The sequence below is a fragment of the Diceros bicornis genome, chromosome 1 (assembly GCF_020826845.1).
Source record: "Diceros bicornis minor isolate mBicDic1 chromosome 1, mDicBic1.mat.cur, whole genome shotgun sequence".
NCBI classification, from domain to species: Eukaryota; Metazoa; Chordata; class Mammalia; order Perissodactyla; family Rhinocerotidae; genus Diceros; species Diceros bicornis.
The window spans coordinates 340,403-364,198 of NC_080740.1; the positions used below are offsets into that span (position 1 = coordinate 340,403).

General features: G+C 55.0%; 2 protein-coding genes across 4 annotated transcripts; one reads left to right on the top strand and one right to left on the bottom strand.

Annotated features, from left to right (window-relative positions):
- Positions 1-202: 202 nt before the first annotated feature.
- Positions 203-17,778, top strand: ARF1 (ADP ribosylation factor 1). Its single transcript, XM_058553920.1, has 5 exons — positions 203-297; positions 15,766-15,950; positions 16,022-16,132; positions 16,204-16,328; positions 16,498-17,778. The coding sequence occupies exons 2-5, from the start codon at positions 15,803-15,805 to the stop codon at positions 16,657-16,659; spliced, it is 546 nt and encodes a 181-aa protein (XP_058409903.1). The 5' UTR covers positions 203-297; positions 15,766-15,802; the 3' UTR covers positions 16,660-17,778.
- A 2,207-nt stretch (positions 17,779-19,985) lies between these two features.
- C1H1orf35 (chromosome 1 C1orf35 homolog) lies at positions 19,986-22,617 on the bottom strand. 3 transcript variants are annotated; one of them, XM_058553542.1, is made up of 8 exons: positions 22,457-22,616; positions 22,070-22,220; positions 21,897-21,942; positions 21,717-21,799; positions 21,444-21,516; positions 21,197-21,300; positions 20,430-20,570; positions 19,986-20,348 (listed from the first exon to the last, which is right to left on the bottom strand). In XM_058553542.1, the coding sequence occupies exons 1-8, from the start codon at positions 22,548-22,550 to the stop codon at positions 20,273-20,275; spliced, it is 768 nt and encodes a 255-aa protein (XP_058409525.1). In that variant the 5' UTR covers positions 22,551-22,616; the 3' UTR covers positions 19,986-20,272. The 3 variants fall into 3 exon arrangements, with proteins under 3 accessions (XP_058409525.1, XP_058409616.1, XP_058409708.1); XM_058553633.1 differs by having other exon boundaries at positions 21,197-21,282; positions 22,457-22,614; XM_058553725.1 differs by lacking the exons at positions 21,717-21,799; positions 21,897-21,942 and having other exon boundaries at positions 22,457-22,617.
- Positions 22,618-23,796: the final 1,179 nt, after the last annotated feature.

Consider the following 23,796-nt stretch of genomic DNA (forward strand, 5'->3'; position numbering starts at 1 on the left):
CGCAGCGCAGGCGCAGACGGACTCCGCTCTGGCGAGGGAGGGGTGCGCACGCGCGGCAGTGGGCGGGGCGCGTCCCGGGGCGTGGCCTCGTCGGATTCCCGCGCGCCCCCCACCGGCTCCACCCCCCCACCCGAAGTCTGCGCGTGCGCGCCGTGGCGGGGAGGGGGCGGGGCCGCGGGCGTTCCCCAGCGTCCCTCGCGGCGGCAGGCACTGACGTGGCCGCCGTCAGAGCCGCCATCTTGTGGGAGCGAAACCAACGCCTGGCTCGGAGCAGCAGCAGCGCGGCGGCCGCCGAGGGTGAGACGGGCCGAGCCGGGGCGCGGGGGGCCGGGGCGCGGGCCGACCTGGCCTGCGCGAGGCCCTGCGCACGGCAGCGGCGGGGCGGTGAGGGCCGAGGCGAGGCCGGGCCGGGAGGGGGTCGGGGCGGGCGGAGGCCGGGCCTGGGGCCGGCGCAGGGGTCGGATCGCCGGGGCCGTGCCCACCGCGGCGACGGGGTGTGAGGCTGGGGCGGCGGGCGCCGGGGGCGTCCAGGCGAGGTCGGGCCGGGGGTCGGCGCGGAAGGCCGCGCTGAGGTCGGTCGCGCCGTCGGCCCGGAGTCCCCGACGCGGCCCGCGCCCCGAGCCGCGGGGCTGGCGCCGGAAGTCCGGCCGGGCCGCGGCGGCCCCGGAAGCCCCGCTTCTTCCTGCCCCGCCGGGCCTCCCGCCTCGGGGTCTCGCGAGCCAGGAAACCGAGGCCCGCGGCCGGGACGCGGCCAAGGTCACGCGAGGGCCGGAGTGTGAGCCAGTTCCTATTGGCCCCGGGGACGGGGCGGGGCCGGCCGTCCGGGCCCGGGTCCGAGCGGGGGCGTCCGCGGCGGCAGCTCTGCGGCCCTTTGTCGGTGCCGCCGCGCCCGCGGTGCTTCCTGGTCCGCTGGCGCGGGCGGGAGCGCCTCCGGGCGGGCGAACCTTGGACCCGCCAGTGCAGCGGCCTGCCCGGGTCGGGGCCGCCTCCCTAGCCGAGCGCCCTGGCGCCTTCTCGTTGCACAACCCCGGTGGTTCCGGAGGGCGAACCTGTGGCTTTGTTAGTGCAGCCTGCCGACGACAATGTGCTCAAGATGTCACCTGGCTCCCTCGGACCGCGCCTCCGAGCGGGCGGCACTCTCCCATTCCTTGAAGATACCGAGTTGCTCTTTCGAAGGAATGGTGCAGGATTGCACACGAAGTCGTCGGCGGAAGGGGAGGGGGGTTCGGACGCCTTGGGCTGGTCCGGGAAGGCAGCCTTGAGAGCTGTGGAGCTAGTGCCGCGGCAGTGTTGGAAAGGTCAGCTCTAGTTCTTGTTTCAGAATTAGTGGTCAGCGCTTTCTCGTGCCGGTTGTTGGCGTGGTGGGTCCTGCACTTTCGGCACAGTGTGTGTGTGTGTGTGTGTGTGTCTGTGTCTGTGTCTGGAGGGCGGTGAGAGGCCGGGTGCTCTGTGGCCCTCCGCCGTGGTTAGCTCCCGGTGGCTGACACGGGACCGCGTGTGTGGTGTCCTCGCTTAGTTTTCAGCTGCCGCCGTGAGTAGCCAAAACGGTAAGAACTTGAAATGCGTGGTGTTACTAGCTCGCTCCAAAGTTAGGGGGAACCGAGTGTGTACGTGTTAATCACAAATTTGGGCACTGGTTCGAGTGTGCCGTCTTCCCACGAGGGTTTTCGCCTGTCGATGGGCAGAGGTAGGTGCGCCTCCTCACGGGTGTCGCTGTCCTCAGGAACGTGCTGTTGGAGATAAATCCTTATCACCTGGTGTAGAAACGTGCGATTTCTTGTTAAGGGCCATCTTCAGATAAAGAGGCACAGAATTGCACTTCAAAAAGATTTGAAATAGTTGGTTTGGACAATAGCTGACTCACATGCTGTGCACTCATTGAAAGAAAGTTAGTAGAAAGCAAAAACTGGTTCTGTGTTGCAGTTCTGGTTTCTAAATCATGTGGTCTGGCTCTTTGCTTTGCCTCTTGCACAATGTAAAGAGGACGTTCAGACCTGCTAAGCCGCCTCTGCCAAAGGCCAGACCCGTCGGGCTTGAACCACAGGAAGATAGGCTTGGCTTTTCTGTTGATGTGCATGGCGTCCAGTGTGGACCGCCAGCCGCTGAGGGGCTCTCCAGAGTCAAATGATGAGAGAAAGAAACCTGCCCCGGGGGGAAAACCCTCTGCAAGTTCACGAATAATAAATTAACTTGGTTTGTGAGAGTTGAATTAGTTTTCTTCGGATTCTTGAAATCGAACGTTTCCTAGGTGTGTGAGTTTAAATCTGCCCATGGTCACAGCTCAGGCTCGCCTGGCATTTCTGTAGCCTTCCTGAGGGCTGTGATTGTTTACTGAGCAGGTGTCGAGACCTCAGCTCGCCCGGGCTTGCCGTACCATTCATGGCTTCCCTGTGCACGTTGTCCCATAGGTAGTCTCCTGTTGGACCTTCCACCCTTCATAGGATTAGGAGAGTGAAAGGAAACGAAATGCATACTTGTGAGGTGGTTAGGAGAGAGACTTGAAAAATTCTCTTCGGTTGGGATCCTGAGATCCATACGACCTTATTTCTTTTGTGCTCTGTGCACTGCATTGGCATGGACAGTGCTGGAGACATCTTCCCAGCACAATGTGAAGTGGTCTTTTGGATATGATTTTGACATAATAGTGGGTTGGGTGTAACCCTTCCTACTGGCAGGTAAAGGATGGCTTGGGGGGCTGTGAGTGTGAGAGTGTCGGGGGTTGATTCCAGGTCACACACAACACCTCAGCTCGTTTTCTTCATCTCAGGTTCTTGTCCTCTTGTGATTGTTATAAACTCTTTAAAATGTAGTTGCACCACATCTTACAGCTATACAGCTGTATCACAATTCTGGAAGGCAGTTCAGCATTCTCAGATAGATCACGTGGGCTGATTAGCTGAAAAAAATGTGGCAGAATTGAACACAGACACATCAAAACTCCTCCTCCTTCCTAGGAGAGTCTTAGGCCCTCATCCCAAATCCTCTCACCCCAGCTTCCTTACGTGAGTTGGAGAGAAGGGCGAGGCTGTCGGTTGCGGGGACCTAACGTCTATTCCAAACAGACCCTGGTTTCCTAGTTTTTGCACACAGTGGCAGCAGGAGCTTGGCAGCCTGTCTTGGGCAAACAGAAAGGGAAGAGGTGGGGCTCCTCGATGGTCCTGACTAAAGGGAAGAGACAGAGAAAAGCATACTAGGCAGGCAGATTTTACACACAGCGATTGGGAGTGGTTCTGTTCAGGAGGCAAACGTTTTTACACATCTCTAATGCCATGGAGGCGGCGACTGAACATGCAGCATAAATTAGTGGGAAGCCCAGTTATGATCCATGCACATTTTCAGAAGTTAGAAGCATGTACTATATTTTGGAAGCATTAATTAATGTTTAATCAGAATTTAATAAGTTTTGCTTCTCAGAGGGATGCTAGCAAGCTAGAAGGATTTGTTTCCAAAGGGCAGTTTATATATGAAATAGCTGATGTCTTTTAGTTTGTATTATACATCAAATTATTTTTGCAGTGCCGTATATGGGAGCTAAGTAGGAAACTTAGTGGTTCTGGTTCCCTAAGATCTTGAAAATTTTTAATGTGAAGTTCTTTGAGTAGCCTGTCATTTTTACCTAGGTGCAAATGGCCAAAAAAATGATTTCAAGATTCTGTCGAGACTCATGCATGAAGAGTGGGAATGAAGGCGGAATTAGGTGTGCCAGCATTTTGGTCACAAGATTCATAACAAAAGATGTCTTTAAAAATTGCTGTTAAGGGCCAGCCCCATGGCATAGCAGTTAAGTGCGCGCGCTCCGCTACTGGCGGCCTGGGTTCGGATCCCGGGCGTGCACCAACGCACCGCTTGTCAGGCCATGCTGTGACAGCGTCCCACATAAAGTGGAGGAAGATGGGCACAGATGTTAGCTCAGGGCTGATCTTCCTCACACACACACAAAAAATTGCTATTAACTGTGTTTTCTGTGGAGTTTTCTTTCGTTTGTAGATGAGTGTACAGTTCCTGATTAACTGATCACATCCATGATTTATATTTAAAATACATCTTGTGTTGATTTTTGTGGTGAAATTTTGCTTAAGATAATTACAGCTCTTAGCATTTCTCTTGTGTCACAGTAATATAAGAACTTGCCAATTCCTGGGGAGATCCATGAAGATGTATCCTAGTCATCAGTTGCAGGTACCTGAGGGCAGGTTTAGGAGGCAGAGTGCACACACACCCCCATGGTGTTGGACATGGCTGAGGCGCACACGTCTGCTCCGAGTAGTTAACAGAGTCTACAGCCCTGGTTTCCCCCCTGGAGTGTCAAAAGAATGACATGCACACTGCGACACACTCACATAGCATTTTAAACCGGCATGAAATTCATTGTTAACTTAATACGTGTTTCCCGATAGACTGACTTTTAGGAAAAGCGTATTTGTAGACACGTGTGATTAACCTTTTTGCTTTTTAATTCCTAAGGGCCCTGATAAATGTTCTTTTACAGTTCTTCTCTCCTCTCCTAATGGCGAATCCCTTGGGTGCCCAGCAGAGGAAGACGGGTGGAGGTGGGGAGGAAGGCGAGTTCTGGGCAGGGGAGGCCACTCTGGCAGACTGGGAGGCCCGGTGGAGATGCAGGGCCGTGGCAGGAAGCAGAACGGGAAGGCAGGCCAACAGCACACAGGAATAGGGGTGGGCGCTGAGTGCCCTGAGTGAGACCTGTCAGGAGGATGGGGGGAGGCATGCCATTTGAGCAGAGGTGTGATATGTGGGCTTCTCCCAGGCAGGGGAGCAGGAAGTGCAGAGGCCCTGGGGTAGGAGTGCACTTGGTAGTTTTGGAGGCCTGCCAGGAGCAGGGTGGGTGAGGAGGTGAAGGAAGCCTGCTGGTTGTGCCAGTGGTCCTTGGAGAGGCTAGCCCCCCAGAGACAGTATTTTGGGAGCATTTTCAGCTCTGTCAAAGGTGGGAGGCAGTACTGGCATTTAGTGGCAGCGGCAAGAATGCATTCTGTGTGACTTTGACGTAGGTAGGTAAGAATCTGTTTATATCTTAAATCTAATTCTGTTTTATGTACAGAAACAACACTTCTTTTTTTGCTTGGGTTTACTAGATGTTTTGAATTTTCCAGGAATGCGGCTACCTTATAAATCAAGGGTGATTGTATTGTATTCTTTGCAGAACCTTACCAAGAGTTGTTTTCTGTTTCTAGGAAAAAAAAGAACTGCTTCATGGACACAAGGGTCCCTGAGCATCTGAGCTGCCGCATGTGTAGGCAGCAGTGTCCATTAGCTGGTTCTCTGACCAGGCAGGGCTTGTAGGGTGGTCATGCCCAGTATTGAAGCACATGCTTTATTGTAAGTCGCTGTCCTTCATTTCCCTGTTACGTTAGAGTTGGGGCAACGTCATGGTCTCCTGTGGACACCAGTCTTGCTGTCGGTGTGCGCGTTGGTTGTGTTGTCTGCCAGCACTGTGAAAGGCCATGGGGGCGTCGGCTCTGACCTTTGTAAGGACCCTGACTTGGCATGTGGTCATCGTTCTGTCATCTGACTTTTCCTAACAGGCCCCTCTCACTGGCCTTGAGAACACGTTGTTGGGTGGAAGCTACATGCTGTTGTTGGGATGCCAGAAGGGAGATAAGGGGCCCAGGGCACAGGCGGGTCATGGTGGGGATGCACTTGTGAAAGGAAGAGATGATGGGACTTGCTGGTAAAGCAGGCAGGTGTGGGGATGAGAGGGACAGAGAGAGGAGTCGTGGGTGTCTCTGGGGTTTGGGTCTGAGGAAGCGAGAGGACGTTGCTGGTGTTAAAGTGGGGAAGGCCGGGCCCTTTATGTTTGAAGGTGAGATTTCGGTGGGAGAACTGTGTGTCGAGGGGGTGTTAAGAGAGGAGTCTGGAGGTGGGAGGAGGGTCTAGCTGGGAATAGGAGCGTGGGGGTCCTGTGTAGGGGCTGCACTCCTCTGGGAGTGAGTGGCTGGAGAGGGCTCGAGTGTGAACGTGGGAGACACTGAGTGTGATTGGATCTCTGGTCACCTGAAGGCGGCAGGAGGGACTGCTGGGAGGCTGCAAGCAGAGGGTGGCGTGAGCAGGTGTGTGAATGAGATCTCCCTGTCCCCAGGGCTGCTGGGGTCTGAAGTGTGACCAGAAGTAGGAAGAGGCTCCTTGAGAGGTTGCTGTGGCTATCTAGGCTGGACCTGAGAAGGTCCCGAGAGGACAGTGGCCCAGGGCAAGACCAGTTTCTTGGAGGGCGAGGCAGAGGGTGTCCCAGGCCCCTGCTGAGGGCTCCGTGCTGTCGCTGGCTGCCCCCTGCCACCCTGGGAAGGGTCGCAGAGGAGGGGCAGGTCTGGGCAGATGGGGGGGTGCCCCAAAGGTGGAGGGATCTAACAGCAGAGGCTCTCAACCCCCGCTGCGCTTTCCTTTTCTGTGTCCACTGGAAGCCCATCTCTCAGAAAAAGTGATGGGCTCAATTCTTTGTTTTGTTTTCACACTGAAAGTTCCCTGAAGGCGAAAGTCAGGTTCTGGAGATTGGCTTCCTCACTCACCAAGCCCCTGTGCTGAGAAAGCCTTGGGGGCTTCCCGCCCCTCTGAGAGGTTTGAGAAGAAGCTCATGGTTGCATTTCCCTTTTCCTCGAGGTGGGGAGGGGGTCTCAGTGACCTCGCTCCCCCAGAGCCTCACCCTTGTGTTGGGAGAGGGCCCTGCATGTGCACAGGGGCCGAGAGTGGCCTCTTTGAGAAGCTGCGGGAACAGAAGCTGCAGAGGCTTTAGCACATCATTTGTGGTGACCACACAATTAAAGACGAGTGACAAAAACAGAGGAGCGTGATTCACCTCACGACAGAAATCAGAATCCTGAATCTCCTGCACTTTGTCTTCTCACTTAGAGAACTGAAACACGCGACCCTGCGCCTGCCCTTCTGTTGTGGGGACGGAGACGTGAGCAGCCAGAGGGATGTGGGTGTGCTTGTGTCTGCATGCTGAAGCGTCTTGCTGCATTGAGAGGGGCACAGTGTCACTGTGGATCCGTCTCTGTGCTGCCTGACCCAGGGGACTCTCAGAACTGGGTGACTGCTAGGCGAGGTGACAGGTGGGCACTGTCCTCCTGCACTGCAGTTTCATCATCCGGCAGTGGGGTCACTGAGTGCTGTAGGGCCTCTGTGTTCTCATCATGTGTGGTGACTGTTAGCCCCACGGTGTGTCACGGGCGTGCTGAGAAGAAGAAAGAGGAAAACGGACCCGTTCTTGTGGAAGGGGCATGTGAGCCTGGCTTCAGAGTTGAGTGAAGGGCTCAGTGGGCACAGCATGGAGACTTGGGTGTGGGGAGGGGACTGGGAGCCCGGTCCCAGCGACTTGCTGAGGAGCTCCACAGTGATCCCAGACTGCAGGTCCTCTGGTTCCCACTGGGTTGGATTGAAATACAATTCTGATCCACTTCCCGAGGACCACTAACTGATAACCTGCAAAATTAGCAAGGAGTTGGTGGTAGCACATTTTTCAGGGTGTGTGGTGGTTTAGAGTTGCCTGTGGTTTCTTAAATCCTGCTTTGCATTTAAATTACTTTAGTTTCCTCCTTTTTCAGTTTACTTTGTTGTGCATTTTAATGTTTTGGATTGATGCAAATTTGTATTTTTGGTGTTTGATTTTTTCCTGTAACAAGTCCTTCAGACTTAATTGCATTTGGGGTCAGATACAGGATAACTGTGCCCTTACTGCCGGGGTAGAGGTGCTCATTAGGGTCCAGGGTGCTGGCTGCTCCACAGTGGGGGTCCTAGGTGCCCCTGCCAGGCCTGCAGGACCTGGAAGCCTTTCTTTCATTGTCACCCCATCCCATGGGCTAGAATACTGAGATGGGCCTGCATGGCTGCAGGGGGCCAGGAATGTCAGTTTATTCTGGAAGGCCTCGTGCCCAGGCACAAGTCAGGGAGAAGATAAAACGGAGGAGCAGCCAGTGTCTGCCACAAGGACAAGTGCGCAGAGAGCTGTGAGAGACGCTGCTGGCAGCATTGGAGCGAGGCCTCGACTTGTGTGTCTCCTCCATCCTGTTTCACTCCAGCTGGAGGCCATGTGATGGTCTGTTCAGTGGCCCCAACACTGGACTGTTTTCATTTGGGCTAGCCCGTCTGGTTATTTGCTCCCCCCATAGATTTTAGAAAGACGTGTGTTTTGTGAAGTGCTTTGAAACAGTTATGTTAAAAAATAGTAAGTAAAACTTGAAGACTGGATAAGGAGGAACTACAAAACATAAGTATGTTCATTGATTAAATGCTTCGGTTTTTGCAGTTAGTGGTGAGGAGGATTAATTGCAGTGACACTGCTCCCACGTCTGCCCTGTGATTGCTGTGCTTGGTCCATTAGACAGTGCACAGCAGGTCTTGGGCATTCATGTTAACTGTAGATGAGAGCTGTATTCATGAATGAAACTCATTTCCAGCTGTTGGTTTAAGGATTTCATCTTGAATCTTAAGCTGGCAAAGAGGGATCTAAATTGAATTTCACTGGTTGCTCCTCCTAAGAATCAGACCTGACAGGTAACACTTTCCTCCTTGGCTGTGGGAGGCACGGTGCAAAGCAATTATTTCTTAAGAGACCAGCCCCCCGGGTTTCTGGGGTTCATCCTCCTTCCTTGCGGGGGTGAGATCTCTGCGTAGAGGCCAGCCCTAATGCCTAAAGGATTCCTGCAAAACATCCTGAAAGTTTTGTTCTGAAAAAACAGTCTGTCATTGGAACTCGCCTTTAGATGCAGACCGGAATGAAACAGTTCTAGAATGTTTTTGCATGTTCTTTCCTTTATTCTTTTTCTTCCTGTTGAAAGTTCAGGGTGGGGGTGGGGGAAATGGGTGAAGGTGGTCAAAAGGTACAAACTTTAGTCATAAGATAAATAAGTCATGGGGATGTGATGTACAGCATGGCGACTGTAGGTCACCGTACTGTCTTACATATTTGAAAGTTACTGAGAGAGTAGATCCTAAGTTCTCATAACAAGAAAAAAAATTGTAACTATGTAAGGGGATGATGTTAACTAGACTTTTTGTGGTGATCATTTCACAGTATATACAAGTATCAAGTCATTGTGGTATACATCTGAAACTAACACATATGTTAATTATATCTGAGTAGAACTGAGGGGAGAAAAGAAAGTCAACTTCATGATACCCACTGAATGTGTCAAGCTGAATACTCTTTCTTCTGAGCAAGTTGTCAATTCATCTTTGTCACAGTGTGTCAGGCCTGTGAGGTGTATCTGCTTATTACTAGTGTTGGCATGTTCAGTTTCCTCTTACACAAATTTTTATAAAATAGTGACAAAATGTGATGCCCTCCTCACTTGCAGAGAATTGTCAGCTATGGAAATGGAATGTTGGGCTAACAGGCAGGTGATGGATTGACGCGTAATGTAATCTGTGGAGTCCTGAGCCGTGTACAGAGAGCTGTCTGCAGCAGATTGCAGTCTGTGACCGCATCGCCCGTGGGAGTAGAGGACCCCCTTTAAATTGAATCCTACGTGCCAGGGATGAACTAGGCTCTCGATGGACTGTAATCTAAGCACATATGTGACTGCTAAAAGGTAGTTGCTCATTAATGAAACCCTTAAGGAAAATGTTTTATAATGTGTATCAGTTTCTCAAGAAAATCTTCACTTTTCAATTTTTCTCAAAGAAGATATTAAAACTGAGATTATGAATTATTGAGCTGTACATTTTACTGTGTGTAACTTATACTTCAATAAACTTGACTTTAAAAAAGGCAAAAAGAAAAAAGCTCTCATGTCAGCCAGCTTTTCATTCAAGTAGGGGATTCATCTGTCTGAACCCCCATTTACAGAGGAGACCAGAGCAGCCCATTGCATCTGCAGCCCAGGATGGATCCCAAACCTTTGATTTTTGCCTCCCTAGGTCACGTTTTCGTTTCCCAAGCCGTGGTCCGGGTTGGTGATTTCTTCCTGGTGCTTCCCGACAGTTCAGGTTATCTTGAAATTTGTTGTTACAGAGATTCTGTTAAATAAACCAGCTCCACTGGTGTCAGAAAAGGTGGCAAACTCTCCTTCTGCAGAGGCAAGCTGTACAACTCTGAATGTAGTCGAGGGCTGTCCCTTGCCTACTCTGAAACCTCTGAGGCTCCTTAGGAGACACAGAGGGCGCAGGTAGAGGTCATGGGTACATTTATTTCTCTTCAGCTAAACCAGTCACGTTGGGTTCATTTATTGGCATGGATGGGTGTGAACTCACAAGGGCTCACTGGCTTCCCCAGGGAGGCCCCGTTGTTGGCCTTGGCCTGTAGCTGGGTACATCTTGGCATGTGGGAACATAGCCCACCAAGTTGTGTCTTGTTCTTTGCTTTAATGCGAATGCCACCTGTTGTTTCTGGTCTTAGCCAGAGGAAAAAAATCGTTCCTGGAGGGCCACATCTGGTCAGAGATCTCCATTTCAGGAAAGAGAAGTACCCTTGTTATGCTACATTTTCTAGACTGGTCAGGAGCCAGCGCAAACTTAAGGGGGACAGTCTTCTGAGAAAGTCAGTGTCTTTACTGCTCATTAATACGCAGGATCATTACGATGAACCTGAGAAACAGGTTTTGACTTGAGTGCAAGAGATTCTGGTGGGGGAAAGGGTGAAATAGTGCCTGGGCTGGGCATCCTCCAGGTGAGAGCCTGCGCCTAGAGGCCACGCACGGCATGACTCTAGTAGTCACTGTGGAACCTTTCTGCTATGACAGCTGTTGTGTTAGGTCTGGACCTCTGACAAAGCAGTGGACGCTGGTAGGGGACAGGCCAGAGCCGCCAGGGTCCCTGGACCAGGTGCAGGGCCAGTACAGATGCTTGTAGCGGGGATAGACCAAGTGCTGTGTGTGGTAGCCTCTTAAACTGAAGACTTGGTGCTCTTCCCCGTCCTGGTTCTGCCACAAGTGTGTGGGCCCTTCCCCTTTTCTTGAGAAACTGCATGGTGAGGACAGGGACCAGACTGGTAACAGGGCTCAGCAGAGGCAGAGGCCTGCAGAGGCAGGCCAGGAACATCGCAGGCAAACGGGCTGGGCTTTGCGGAACTGACAGGGGCGGTCTCGAGGAGGAGACCCATGACTGCCCAGTGCCACGACCAGCTGCTTGCTGAGGCCAACACCCAGGGCATGGGCCTGCTGCAGCCCCAGTTTACCTGAGTCTGCCCGTCCTCTGGAGCTGGGAAGAGGACAGACTTTCACCCCTCAGTGGCCAGGTTTTTGTGTCACTTTGTGTGAACAGGATACTTGAACGCTAAAACAAGTGTAAATAGCAGCCCTCCATCCTGCCTCCCAGGGACAGTCCTGTCATCGCCTCAGTTAGCTCTATTTCTAAGTGGGGTTTGTTGGCTTTGGACAGTGCGAGTTGGCCCTTGACACCACCACTTCTGGCCTCAGCTCCCCGATGCCCAAGCAATAACAGTAACAGTGTCATGACTGTGTAAATATTGTTTGCTGCTGAGCCAAGTAGTGACTGGCTTATCATTTCCCACAGGAAATCTTATAATGATCTCTTTGTTTTTCATCCTTGGGTTTTTCTATGTACTTGCCATTTTTTCCCCAATTCACCTAGAATTGCCAATCCCCAAGTTTAAACAGTGTGGATAATGTGTCCCCATTTCCTGGAGCTCTCCACCTTCCTGCTCCAGCCTGGGCTGGCTACTCTGCAGCCTACCTATGTCCCCCGTCCCCTTGCAGCCTCAAGAGGAAGGCATGCACGAGGCCCTGCATTTCTGCCCTCACCATGTCCATACTTGGGCTGGCACAGGGCTGCGGTGAAAGAGAGCGCTGCCTGCGCCTCATCTCGGGCACCTTGGGGGTGCTTTGGCCCTACTGTTCTCCAAGTGGATCTGTTTCGTCCTTATGTTTGTACTCAGTCTGGAGATTTCTGTCTCCCATTCTGGAACATGTAAGAATTTCTTCCCCATAATTTCCTGTGTTAGTTTTTGGAGTTTCTATTATATTGATTCTTTTAAAAGAATTTTTGTGCTTTCTTTTTTTGAAGAAAAGACTTTTTTTAGAGCAGTTTTAGGTGCGCACTATAATTGAGAAGGCGCAGAGATTTCTCACGCACACACAGCCTCCCCCAGTATCCACACCAACAGAGTAGTGCATTTGTACAGTTGATGAACCGACACGGGCACCTCATCATCGAATCCATAGTGCACAGTAGGGTTCACGCTTGGTGTTGTGCATTCTGTGGGTTTGAACAAACGTACAGTGACGTGGATCCACCATCACAGTATCATACAGAGTAGTTTTCACTGTCCTGAAAATCCTCTGTGCTCCTCCCACTTACCCCTCCCTCCCCTAACCCCTGACTATCACTGAAAGGATCTCTCCAGGTCTCCAGAGTTCCGCCTTTTCCAGAATGCCATATGGTTGGAATCATACAGTATGGAGCCGTTTCAGGTTGGCTTATTTCACTTAGTCATATGCACTTAAGGATCCTCCGTGTCTTTTCGTGGCTTGATAGCTCATTTCTTTATCATGCTGAAGAACAGTCCACTGTCTTCAGTGGCTGTCCCACAGTTTATGTACGTATCCATTCGCCTACTGAAGGACACTTCGGTGGCTTCTGAAGGACACCTTGGTTGCTTCCAAGTTTTGGCAGTTATGAACAAAGCTGCTGTAAACATCCGTGTGCAGGTTTTTGTGTGGACATAAGTTTTTAGCTCCTTTGGGTAAATGCCAAAGGGCATGATTGCTGGGATATATGGTGAGAATATGTTTAGTTTTGTAAAAAACTGCCAAACTGTCTTCCAGAGTAGTTTCAGCCTTTTGCATTTCCAGCATCAGTGAAGGCGAGTTCTGTTGCTCTGCATCCTTGCCGGCATTTGGTGTTTTGGGCCATTCTAGTAGGTGTGTGGTGGTGGCTTGTTTCAGTCTGTGTTTCCCTGAGGACAAGTGATGTGGAGCATCTTTTCATGTGCTCATTCGCCATCTGTGTATTTTCTTTGGTGAGGTGTCTGTTAAAGTCTTGAGACTCATTTTTTAATTTTTAAATTTTATTTAAATTTATCTTATTGTTGAGTTTTAAGTGGTCTTTGTATAATTTGCATAACTCCTTTATCAGCCATGTCTCTTGCGAATATTTTTTCCCAGACTGTGGCTTGTCTTCTTATTCTCTTGACAGTATCTTTCCCAGAGTAGAAGTTGTTAATTTTAGTCAAATTCAGCTTATCAATTCTTTCTTTCACAGATCATGTCTTTGGTGTTGTATCTAAAAGTCGCCGCCATACCCAAGGTGGATGTTGGACTCTGGCTGTCAGGTCTGCGCTGTCCTCTGTGTCTTAGCACCCTGTTCTTGTTTTGTGGGCGCTGGATCCCCACCTTGTTGATGCTGGGGCTGTGTGTGGGTTGGAAGTTTTGTTTGTTCGTTTTTTATTGTTTCCTTTAGATAGTCTGTGTTTTGCTTCCCTCCAGTTTCCTTGTTTTGGTCTCTCCCGTTATGGGCTTCTTAAAGGGAGGTGGGGCATGGCGGTTTGGGGGCCTCCAGATGTAAGAATCCATAAGTCCTTGCTTTAAGGCCTCTGGGTCTCATCTGTGAGGCAGCATGCCTCCCTGTCGACGTCTCTGCATCCCTCTGTTTCCAGCACTGCGCACTGGTTCAGGTGCTCCAAGAAGGTCCCTTCCCTCTCCTGCAGGGCTGAGGACAAGCATGCAGTCAGACCCCTCCCGTGTGCTGTGTTAGCTTCTGGGTTTGTCTCCTCCTTTTCTCTTTGTCCTTGTGGGTTAGGCACCACTTTTTTTTTTTTTTTTTAGTGATTTTTATTTTAGTAGTGATTTGACGAGTGAACTGAGATAAATGTGTGTTCAGTCCATTCTGTGTTTCATAATTTTTCATCCTCTACATTTAGGAAAATTGGCTGTCTGCAGAAAAGGACACATAGTAAAGATCTTCTAAAATTTTAATATTTAATTTTTTGAATAGGTAATATTGTTCAAAACCAGAAAGAATAAAAACATGTCAAAAGCACACTGAACTCAGCAGGAAGGGGCTCCACTGGGCATATCTGGGACCATTGGAACATCTAATTTGCAATGGGGTGGCTGGTTCTGACCCACTGAGTGGAGGAGGAACGCATGAGCTCGTGCCCAGCCTTACAGTAGAATGCTCACCAACAGCTAGAAGGAATGACCACGTAGAAAATCATCGTTTGACCGTCATCATGGCGGTAGTTCAGCCAGGAAATATCGGGGTGAACCTAGAGGGCGGAAGTTTGATGAGGAACAACAGGATGTAGTCACCCAGTGCTCACTGATGGCTGAGGTGGAAAGTAACTTACCGTGGAGACCTGGCGACTCCACCTGAGCCCATCTTCAGAGGCAACCGGGTGGGAGGTCTAGGGCGCGCTCCCCCAGGCAGGGTGCGGTGAGGCGTGCCTGCACCGGGCCCATATCGAAGTCCTCCAGGAACTGGCCTGTAATCCCAGCAGTGTCTGTCCAAAGTCCAAAGATGAGAGCTTGTGGTTACTTCTGCAGTCAGGTGCGCAGGGCAAGGCTCCTTCCTGGCCTGGACAGCGGCTCCTGCCAACGCCCTCTCCGATGGTCAGGTGCAAGTACCTTGTGCCCCACCTGCTTGGAGCACGCACTCTGTGGCTTGGTCAGTTTCTTGTCAACACTCACAGTTTTCTCTGTTTGAAGGCAGCTTAGGTGCTAAAAGTCCAGATTCCTAACAATGAGCATTTGAGAAAGTGACCGTTTTTCCCTAAGGCCTTGATTGGAAATAAAAGAGTTGAAGAATGAAAGCGCAGCTTGGAGGAGCTGGGCCTGGGTAGGTCCGGTGCCTTGGGGGCTGTCTGGGACAGGAGACCCCTCCACGAGCCCCACTCTCCCGCGGCCGTGGTCGCCTGTCCCCCCCTGCTGGTCTGCAGCCATGCTCTGACCTTGGGTCCCAGCTGGCTCAGTGATCTCCGCGTTTCTGCTCTGAGTGAGGGAGCTTGGGGTGAGAGTGCAGCCTGTACATGGCACGCATGTTCTCGTGCGAGCATGTTGCCACACCATGCGGGCCTGCTCCTCTCTGGGGTGGCAGTGACCGCAGCTGGCAGGAAAGTGCCCCTGACAGCTCTCCTGGGGCCATTGCTGTGGTCTCACTCTGGATTTAATGTCCTAGCGTGCTGCCTGCGAGCCCAGGTGTTCTCCATCTGCAGTCCTTCCTGCAGGGTCAGTGCTGGGCTCTCAGCATGTTAATGAGGTCGGCCTCTGGTCTGTGCTGGGCGGGGGACTCCTAGCTTCACATGCGTTATCGTCTTGAGCTTGGGCTATGTTTCACCGGGACTTGGGCGGGGGCAGTTGGGAGACACGGTGGGTCCTTAGGGTGGTTGTTTCTGGTCCCTTGAAAAGCTCTTTGTTAGACTGTAGAGGATCTAGCATTTATTTGAAACCACAGCTATTGGGTGGTAAACATCCCTTCTTCCCGAATGTCGGACATTGTGCCCCACAGCGGAAACGTGAGTGGGACCGAGGGGCAAGTTGCAGTGTGGCCTTGGGCATCACTTTCTGAGGCGGCAGCAGCTGCCTCCATTGCAGTCAGTCCTGTTCCTGAGATTCCCAGACTCTCCCTTCTGAGGGTGATTTGGGGGCTCGAGAGGCCAGGCGGCCAGGACCCTTTCTGTTGCTTGGAAACTGGAATTTCGTCAGCTCCTGCCCTGTGAACTTTCAGGAGGAGGTGGCAGGGCGCGTGGCCATCCGTTTGTCTGTGGGTGGGAGAGTAGGAGGCAGGGTGGTCTCTGAGTTGCTCCTGTGGTGCTGGCCCTGGGCAGCACAGAAAGAGACCCAGGACTCCTTGTCTCTGCAGGTTTCTCTGGCCAGTGTTGCTCCCACCTGTCTGCAGCATGGGGAATATCTTTGCGAACCTCTTCAAGGGCCTTTTTGGCAAAAAAGAAATGCGCATTCTCATGGTGGGCCTGGATGCTGCGGGGAAGACCACCATCCTGTATAAACTGAAGCTGGGGGAGATTGTGACCACCATCCCCACCATAGGTGAGAGGCTGGGCCGCTGGGGCTGGCGGGCAGCCCTGGGGTGGGGTTTCACTCTGGGTGTGTCCCTGCAGGCTTCAACGTGGAGACCGTGGAGTACAAGAACATCAGCTTCACTGTGTGGGACGTGGGCGGCCAGGACAAGATCCGGCCTCTGTGGCGCCACTACTTCCAGAACACACAAGGTGAGGGTGGGCCGTGGCCTGTGGGAGAGGGCAGGTGTCTGGCGCTGGCACTGATGCCTGCTGCCCCACAGGCCTCATCTTTGTGGTGGATAGCAATGACCGAGAACGCGTGAATGAGGCCCGAGAGGAGCTCATGAGGATGCTGGCGGAGGACGAGCTCAGGGACGCCGTCCTGCTCGTGTTCGCTAACAAGCAGGTACGCACGCATGCACCCACGCGTGACCCATCCACCTCGTGTGCGGGCAGTGGGCGCACATTGGGCACATGGCCTCGAGGGGCTGCGGGGTCTGAGGGCGTCACGGGTCGAGTGGGGATGGGTCCACGCTTCCCACTGACCCACGACTGCTCTCCACCCCTCCCAACAGGACCTCCCCAACGCCATGAATGCGGCCGAGATCACAGACAAGCTGGGCCTGCATTCTCTGCGCCACAGGAACTGGTACATTCAGGCCACCTGTGCCACCAGTGGGGACGGGCTCTATGAGGGACTGGACTGGCTGTCCAATCAGCTGCGGAACCAGAAGTGAGCCCACTCCTTTCTCCTCCCTCTCACTCCCTCCTCCTGCCCTCGCTTTACTCTCATGTGGTGTGAGTGCCCGAAGCTGTCTCCATGGTCGGTCACAGTGTGCTTCACCATGCTGTACATGTGCAGACGCAGCCTGCAACCGGGGTTTTATTTAATGTAAATAGTTTTGTTTCCAGTGAGGCAGTTTCTGGTACTCCTATGCAATATTACTCAGCTTTTTTTATTGTAAAAAGAGAATCAACCCACTGTTTAGTACTGAGAAGGGATTTTAGGCACACGGGGCCTCCAGGAGTCGCTGTGTCAGACGAGCCCGATGCTCCTCCTCTGGGCTTTAGATCTGTGTTGAGATCCATTTTGGTGGTTGGTTTTTAACCCGAACTCAGTGCATTTTTTAAAATAGTTACAAATACAAGACGAGGAGAACACGAGCACACAGAGGAGAGACGTGCCTGGTGGAGGTTCTGCAGGAACAGCCGGGTCCAGTCCACCCCTGGTCTGTCCCCGTGGGAACATGAGCCGGCAGAACCAGCCACGATGCACATGCATGGACACAGTAGGGCCCCTGCAATTCGCTGTCTCGGGTCATCCCGCATCCCTAGCGTTTGTGCTTGTGCTTACATGGCTGCCCAGGGGACGGGCTGGGCGCTGCGGCCGCCGCACATGGACCCGTTGGAGGGACCTGGCCTTCCCTTGGGTCAGTGTGGGCGCTCCGGTTGGAGCACTCTGGCCGGAGCAGGAGCCCTGTGGTCACCGTGCACGCTCCGGGCCGTCTGGGGTCTCTCCAGCAGGAGCGCGGGCGAGCCGGTCATCCTCGAGCCCAGCCCCTCAGAGCCCCCATCTACACGTGCTTTCACCCATCAGCCTGCAAGGGTCAGATCTGCCACCGAAACGACGACCTCTACTTTTTTCTTTTGTATTTTGATAAAACACTGAAGAAGCTGGAGCTGTTAAACTTTATCTTGGGGAAAACCTCAGAACTGGTTGATTTGGTGTCGTGGAACCTCTTACTGCTTTCAATACACGATTAGTAATCAACTGTTTTGTATACTTGTTTTCAGTTTTCATTTCGACAAACAAGCACTGTAATTATAGCAATTAGAATAAAATCTCTTAACTATTACATGGCTCACCAGTGCTTGGTGCCACTGACCTGCAGCCGCCTCCTGACACGTGGGTGTGACGTGGGTGGGGACAGTCGTGCTGTCATGGCTTGGGCAGTGCAGCTGATCCCTGCCCTGCCCCATTCCCTCTTTCTGCCCACCCCCCCCAGTGAGGGAGGACCCCTCCCAGGCCCGTCCTGGCTGTGGGCAGGTGTGTCCCAGAGCCCTTGTGGGGACCCCCCATTGGTCTCCCCATTGGCTGTCCAGGCCCTGGTTCTGGTCCCCATCTTGGTGGTGCCAGGCTGTGAGGGACAGCAGGGTTACCACGTGAGGTGTGCCCAGGAGGCCAGGGCCAGGGCTTGTGTGTGGAGGCCCCCCCGCCCTTCCTCACATCCATGTGTCCACCCTCTTGCTGTGACACCTCCAGCCCAGACACCTGTGCCCAGAAAGGGCAGGAACCCGTGGCTGAGCTCCATGTCACTGCCTCAGGAGCCTTTAGTGCAGTGCTGGCCCTGTCCCCTGCTGGGTGCTTTGCGCCTGCAGAGAGTTCCTGGACTCAATTCCAGTATACGTGGGGAGGGGCTGGGGGACTTCAACACACCAACAACCAGTTGTTGGACATCAGCAGGGTGTCTGAGAATGCAACTCAATTCTGACACTACCCACCTGTTTGATAGAATCAGATCCCACCAGTAAAGGGCTCAGTTCCACAAGACCACCCTCCGACTCAGGACGCCAATCACAAGTCCAGGTTGTCTCTTGTGCTTCTGAGTGACTGCCTATAAATCGGAGATTCCCACAACTCCCCTTTGGGTTCAGTTAATTTGCTAGAGCAGCTCACAGAACTGAGAAACACTACCAGTTTACTAAAGGATATGGTAAAAGATATACACAAACAACTGGATAGAAGAGACGCATAGGGCAGGTCTGGGGAAAGGGCGCCGAGCTTCCATGCCCTCTCCAGGCACACCACTCTGCCAGCACCTCCATGTGTTCACCAACTTAGAAGCTCTCCGAAAAAGAGGACCAAGTAGCCATCTTTTTGGGTTTTCTGGAGGCTTCATTACAGTCATAATTGACTGAGTCGTTGGCCATTGACAACTGATTAAACCTCAAGCCCCGAGAACTCAGGGTGGGACTGAAAGTTCCAATTCTCTGATCACGTGACTGGTTCTCCTGGCAACCAGCCCCCACCCTTGGATGGGGTTCAACAGTCACCTTCCTTAACAAACACAAGAAATTCCAAGGGTTTTGGGAGCTGTGAGCCAAAAACTGTGGACAAAGACCACATGTTGATGAGACATGTTTTGGTCGCCTGAATGACCAAATACATATTACTTACAAATCGCAGGATCACAGCGCCCCCTCTGCTCTTGGCCCCCCCCCAGTCCTTGAAAGCCGTCCCTCTGACCTGGGGCCCTTCTGGGTGCCCCTGCTCCTAGCTGGCGTGGCCATCACAGGCAGGGCCAAGGTTCAGGTCTCTCCTTCCCCAAGGAGGCGTCCCCCTGCCCTGGCCCAGGCCCAGGCCAGCCCTGCCCAAGGCAACTTGCCTCCATTAACAGGTTGAAGACCAGTGCCAGGATGCTTAAGACAGAGATGTCTTCTGTGTTTTCATTTCTTTTAAAATCAGAAGCAAAAAAGGAATATACTTAGTAATAACGAATCTAGCCTGGGCTTTGTTTTTACTCCAATTCAGCTGTAAGATTCAGTTTTCATTTCTTCTGTGGACAGGGCTGTGAGGGACCACACGGATGCCTCCTGGCAGAGCAAACAAACAGGAGACCAGGTGGAGGGGGCTCGTCCGGCCCTGCTGGGGAGCAGCAGAATGAATTCAGCAGGCAGATGGCAGAGCTGTGGAACAGTGGGCAGGAGGTCCCTTGGTGGCCTTGTGGGGACAAGGGTGGTTCCGGGTACAAGTCCACCCCCCACCATGATCTAAAGGCCCAGCCTAGCCTTCCACTCCTCTCTCCGTGCTCGCCCACCTGCAGCTGGGTACCTTCTGGCTCCTGTGACCTCCCTGCTGGCCAAACATGATGACCCAGGGCTCCCGGTGCGCCTGAAGTCACTTTCAGGGCCAGGCCCACATGAGGTCCGGAATGCCAACCGCCAGGACAGTTCCCCCTCCCAATGGGGCATCAGATGTCTCACTGGAACCCAAGACAATCGCCACGTTTTCACACCTCCTTCTACTGTGACACATGACAATGACCTTCCCTTAAATACGAGATGTTTTCTCCTTAAAATAAGTTTATTTAAGTACAAAGAGTAAGTCAACAGAAAGAAAAATAGAAATGTAGCTGTGTTTAGCTACAACTAAGCATCTCAGGGGTCTTGGACAGCTGGACCTCCCAGGCAGGCACGTCCTCCCCTGCTGGGTCTGGGCCCCTCTCAGCTCCCAGCAGGGCCCCTGCATGCCAGCCCTCCAGCTCCTGGGCCAGGAAGCTTCGCTGAGGGTGGGCCTCTGGGCAGGGCCCACAGAGCAGCGTGGTGGGGCAGGGCCCCAGCCACTGGGCCTCAGTCACCGTCTTGCCGTCGCCGCCTCTTGCAGCACGGTGAGGAAGAGTCGGAGTCATGCCTGCGGTGCCGGGGCCTGGGGAGATGAGGTGACGCCCACAGGTCTGAGGGCCGCCTGCCCCACCCTGCCCGCCCCCCAAGGCAGAGCTTTGCCTACCCGGTGGGAGTTGGGGGTGGCGAGGAGGCCGCCTCCGCTCTGTGTTGCTCTTCTTTTCTCCTTTTCTCTTTCTTGTGCTTCTTCTTTTCCTTCTTCTTCTTCTTCTTCTTCTCTTTCCTCCTCTTCCTGTGGCTCTCGGGGCTGTGGGGAGTACAGAGTGCCGGGAGCCACTGCGCCTGTGGAGCTCACCGGGGGGGCAGGGCCCAGAGCTTCATGTCAGTCTCCAGGACAGCCACTGACCATGTGTGCTTATGTCGCTCTCAGGTCAGTATGTGAAGCTCCTCAGTATGACCTGCGCCAATGGCTGCCGTGATGGGCGGTGCAGATACGGGCATCCCGTCATGGCAGAGGGTTCTGCCCAGCAGCACCAACCCAATGGTCTCACGGCCCCTTCCAGCCCTCCCTCCCACCGAGCTTGCCCACACCCTCCCAGCCAGGCAGTGAGCCCTGCCCTGCACCACATGCAGCTCCTGCGGCCTAGAGGACAGCAGGAGGCGGTGGTGGGCCCGAGGCCTGACTACAACGTCCCCTGTCTGGCTGCCCTCCTCCATGGCCCTCTGCCTTGCTGCCCTGGCAGCTCTCACACCGTGTGGCTGCCTGACCCCTGCTGTGTGCTGGAGGACAGTCATGGAACCATTCCCAACTCCCAACCCGAAGGGGCTCTCTAGAAGGAAAAAGGGACTAGAGCTAGGTACCTCACTGACAGAAGAGGCAGCCAAGTGCAGAGAGAGAGAACCCTGCATTCTGTTCCCCAGGGAGGCCCTTACCCCGGCTCCGTCTTCTCCTCTGATCGAGGTTTCTTCCGGGCCGAGGCCGGGGAGGCCCCTGGCCGACTGCTCTCCACGCGGTGGTGCTGCCGAGGGAAGCCACTCTGGGGGTGTGCAAGGCACTGAGATGCCGACCGCGGAGAACCAGCCCCGGTTTTCAGAGCCAGGAAGCCGGGAGGCCGCCCCCTACCCTCAACAAGAAGGACCCAGATGCCCTCCGGGATTGCGGTTGTTTGGGGGTGATTACCGTGAACACGGACAGCCCCAGCTTAGCAGCCTCCTTGTCTTCTCGGGACAGTGCCACTCGGCCTGCAGAGCCACTACAGGGACACGAGTGAGACCCGCCCCCAAGGTGAGACCCCCTCACGGTGAGAATGCACCCAGAGTGAGACATCCGCCCCCCAAAGTGAGAACGACCCCAGGGTGAAACACACACACACACACCCCGCCACCCGCAACAGTGAGACCCACAGGCCTCCGCTGCGCTTCCTGGGGCCCCAGAGGACCCCTGGCCCCGCACCTGGAGCTTCCCAGGCCTAAGAGCCGGTCCACTCCCTTCTCCTCGGGGTCACCTCCTTCCCGCTTACAGACCTCGACAAAGTCCTGTGGGGAGTGAGGGAGCGCGGGCGGCAGGGCTAGAAGCAGCGCGGGGTCAGCCCCACCCCCTCCCGCACCCTCTCCCAGAGGACCCAACCCTCACCTCCTTACTCAGGCCCGTGGGCTGCTTCCTCACGTTCCTGTAGCCTCTGCGGGGGGCGCGCGCGAGCTTCAGGGAGCGGTGGGCCTCACCTCGGCCCCCGCCCCCACCATGGCCCCGCAACCACCCTCCCTAGCCGCCCGCCCGAGGTCCCCCCTCACCCCGGGCGCACTCACAGCGCCGCCATGAGCGCCTCCTGCTCCGCCTGCCTCACGGCAGCCAGCTCCTGCTCCCGGCTCAGCCCCGCGCCGTCCGCCCGGCCCTTGGCGTACCAGGTGAGGTCGCGGCCCTTCTGCCAGCGGCCCACCGGGGCCATCAGCGAGTTGCCTGCGGGACGGAGCGCCGAGGACTCGGCCCGCGGGTCGGCGCGCCCCTAGGCCCCGCGGCACCCACCCGCGCGCCCACGGCCCCCGCGCCCCCCGCGTCCGCGCGCTCACGGCCCCCGCGCCCACGACCCCGGAGTCCCGGCGCCCAAAGATCCCGCGTCCCCGCGCCCACAGCCCCCGCGTCCCCGCATCCACGGCCCCCGCGTCCCCGCGCCCACGGCCCCGCGCCTCGCTCACCCAGGTAGTTCTCCCTTTGCTTGTCGGTCTTCACGTCCTCCCAGCTGAACTGGTCCTGCCCGCCGCGCACGCCGCCCCGGCTAGAGCCGAACATGGTGCGAAGCCGCCCACCGCCCTCGGGGCTCCCGGTCCCCGGGCTTCTCCGCCCCCGGCAGCGCCTGTTTCCGCTCCCGCGTCGCGCGCCGTGACGTCACGCCCGCGCCAGCCCTGCGCGCCTGCGTACTGCCCCGCCCCGGCCCCGGACCGCGTGCAGAGATGCGGAAGCGGGAGCCGAGCGCCTCGTCGGCGGGATGGCTGTTGTGGGAAGTCAAGCATGTGGATGTCCGGGCGGTGCCAAGAAGGGCGGTGTCGCCCGGGTCCCCGCTGCCGTCACCGACGACCCGGCGCGTCCCGGCGATAACGGCCCGGGAAACCTCGGCAGGGCTGCGGCCCGCGGGACGCCGGGCAGGGTCTCCGAGGGACCGGGACAGGGTGTCGCACGGCTGTCACCCGCACGCCCCGAGCACGCGCACACTCGCTGCCTCGGCGTTGCCCGGGCAGTGGCGAGGGAAGTGAGAACAGGCCGTCCGCCCAGCTCTCCTCTGACCCCGCCTTCTCTGACTCCCTCGCCTGCATTTTGGGGGCTCTGGGGCTCCCAACGTGTGTCATGCCCTACCACTGAGTCCTCTCGGTGGGGAAAGGCTTCCACGTGTGGCCCGGAGAGCACAGGCTCGCCTGGGTGGGCGTCCACAATGGGTGCTCCAGGTCTGCCCCTGCTCCCGCTTAAGGTCCCGCAGCATGGGACAGCAGGTCCAAAGCCACAGGCGTGCCTTCTGCGGGGTCCCAGCTCAGGCAGACTCATCACCGAGTCCCTTCACGGGAGGAAGGAGCCTGGCGTGGCAGGAGGGTGTGGGGCACGGCGTGATGGCGGCCGGGATGGGCGAGGCAGGCTCGGGAGGCAGCCCTGCGATGTTCGACGAGGACTAGATGCTGGGAGGAGCAGGGTGCCGTCAGTGGCGGGGATTTGCACATTGGGGGTCCTCAGCGCAGACAGCATTTGAACTCCCTAAAGCGGGTGGGGTGACCAGGGACGAGAGCAGATGGAGGAGGCCTCGGAGGGGCTGGGGGTCGCATCAGGAGGCCCCCACGACCTAGAAGGAGCTGGCACAGATGGGATTCTCTGCTTGAGTGCTCTGTTCTGGCTCCCCGGAGCCCTCCAACCAGGCCTTGGGCTCTGGGTCCATTTCTGCCTCCCCCGGCTTCCAGCAAGAACCCTACTGTCAGCTTACCCAGAATCCTCACCCTTGGTATCTCATCAGCTTCCTTGTCCCCCTTGGACAAATGACCACCCAGCCTGGTTT

Coding starts and splice junctions, on each gene's coding strand:
- ARF1 (XM_058553920.1), top strand. CDS start 15,803: ATGGGGAATATCTTTGCGAACCTCTTCAAGGGCCTTTTTGGCAAAAAA. Junction 15,951..16,021: donor GACCACCATCCCCACCATAG/GTGAGAGGCTGG, acceptor GTGTCCCTGCAG/GCTTCAACGTGGAGACCGTG. Junction 16,329..16,497: donor TCGTGTTCGCTAACAAGCAG/GTACGCACGCAT, acceptor CCCTCCCAACAG/GACCTCCCCAACGCCATGAA.
- C1H1orf35 (XM_058553542.1), bottom strand. CDS start 22,550: ATGTTCGGCTCTAGCCGGGGCGGCGTGCGCGGCGGGCAGGACCAGTTC. Junction 22,221..22,456: donor GCAAAGGGAGAACTACCTGG/GTGAGCGAGGCG, acceptor TCCGTCCCGCAG/GCAACTCGCTGATGGCCCCG. Junction 20,571..21,196: donor GAGGAGAAGACGGAGCCGGG/GTAAGGGCCTCC, acceptor TACTCCCCACAG/CCCCGAGAGCCACAGGAAGA.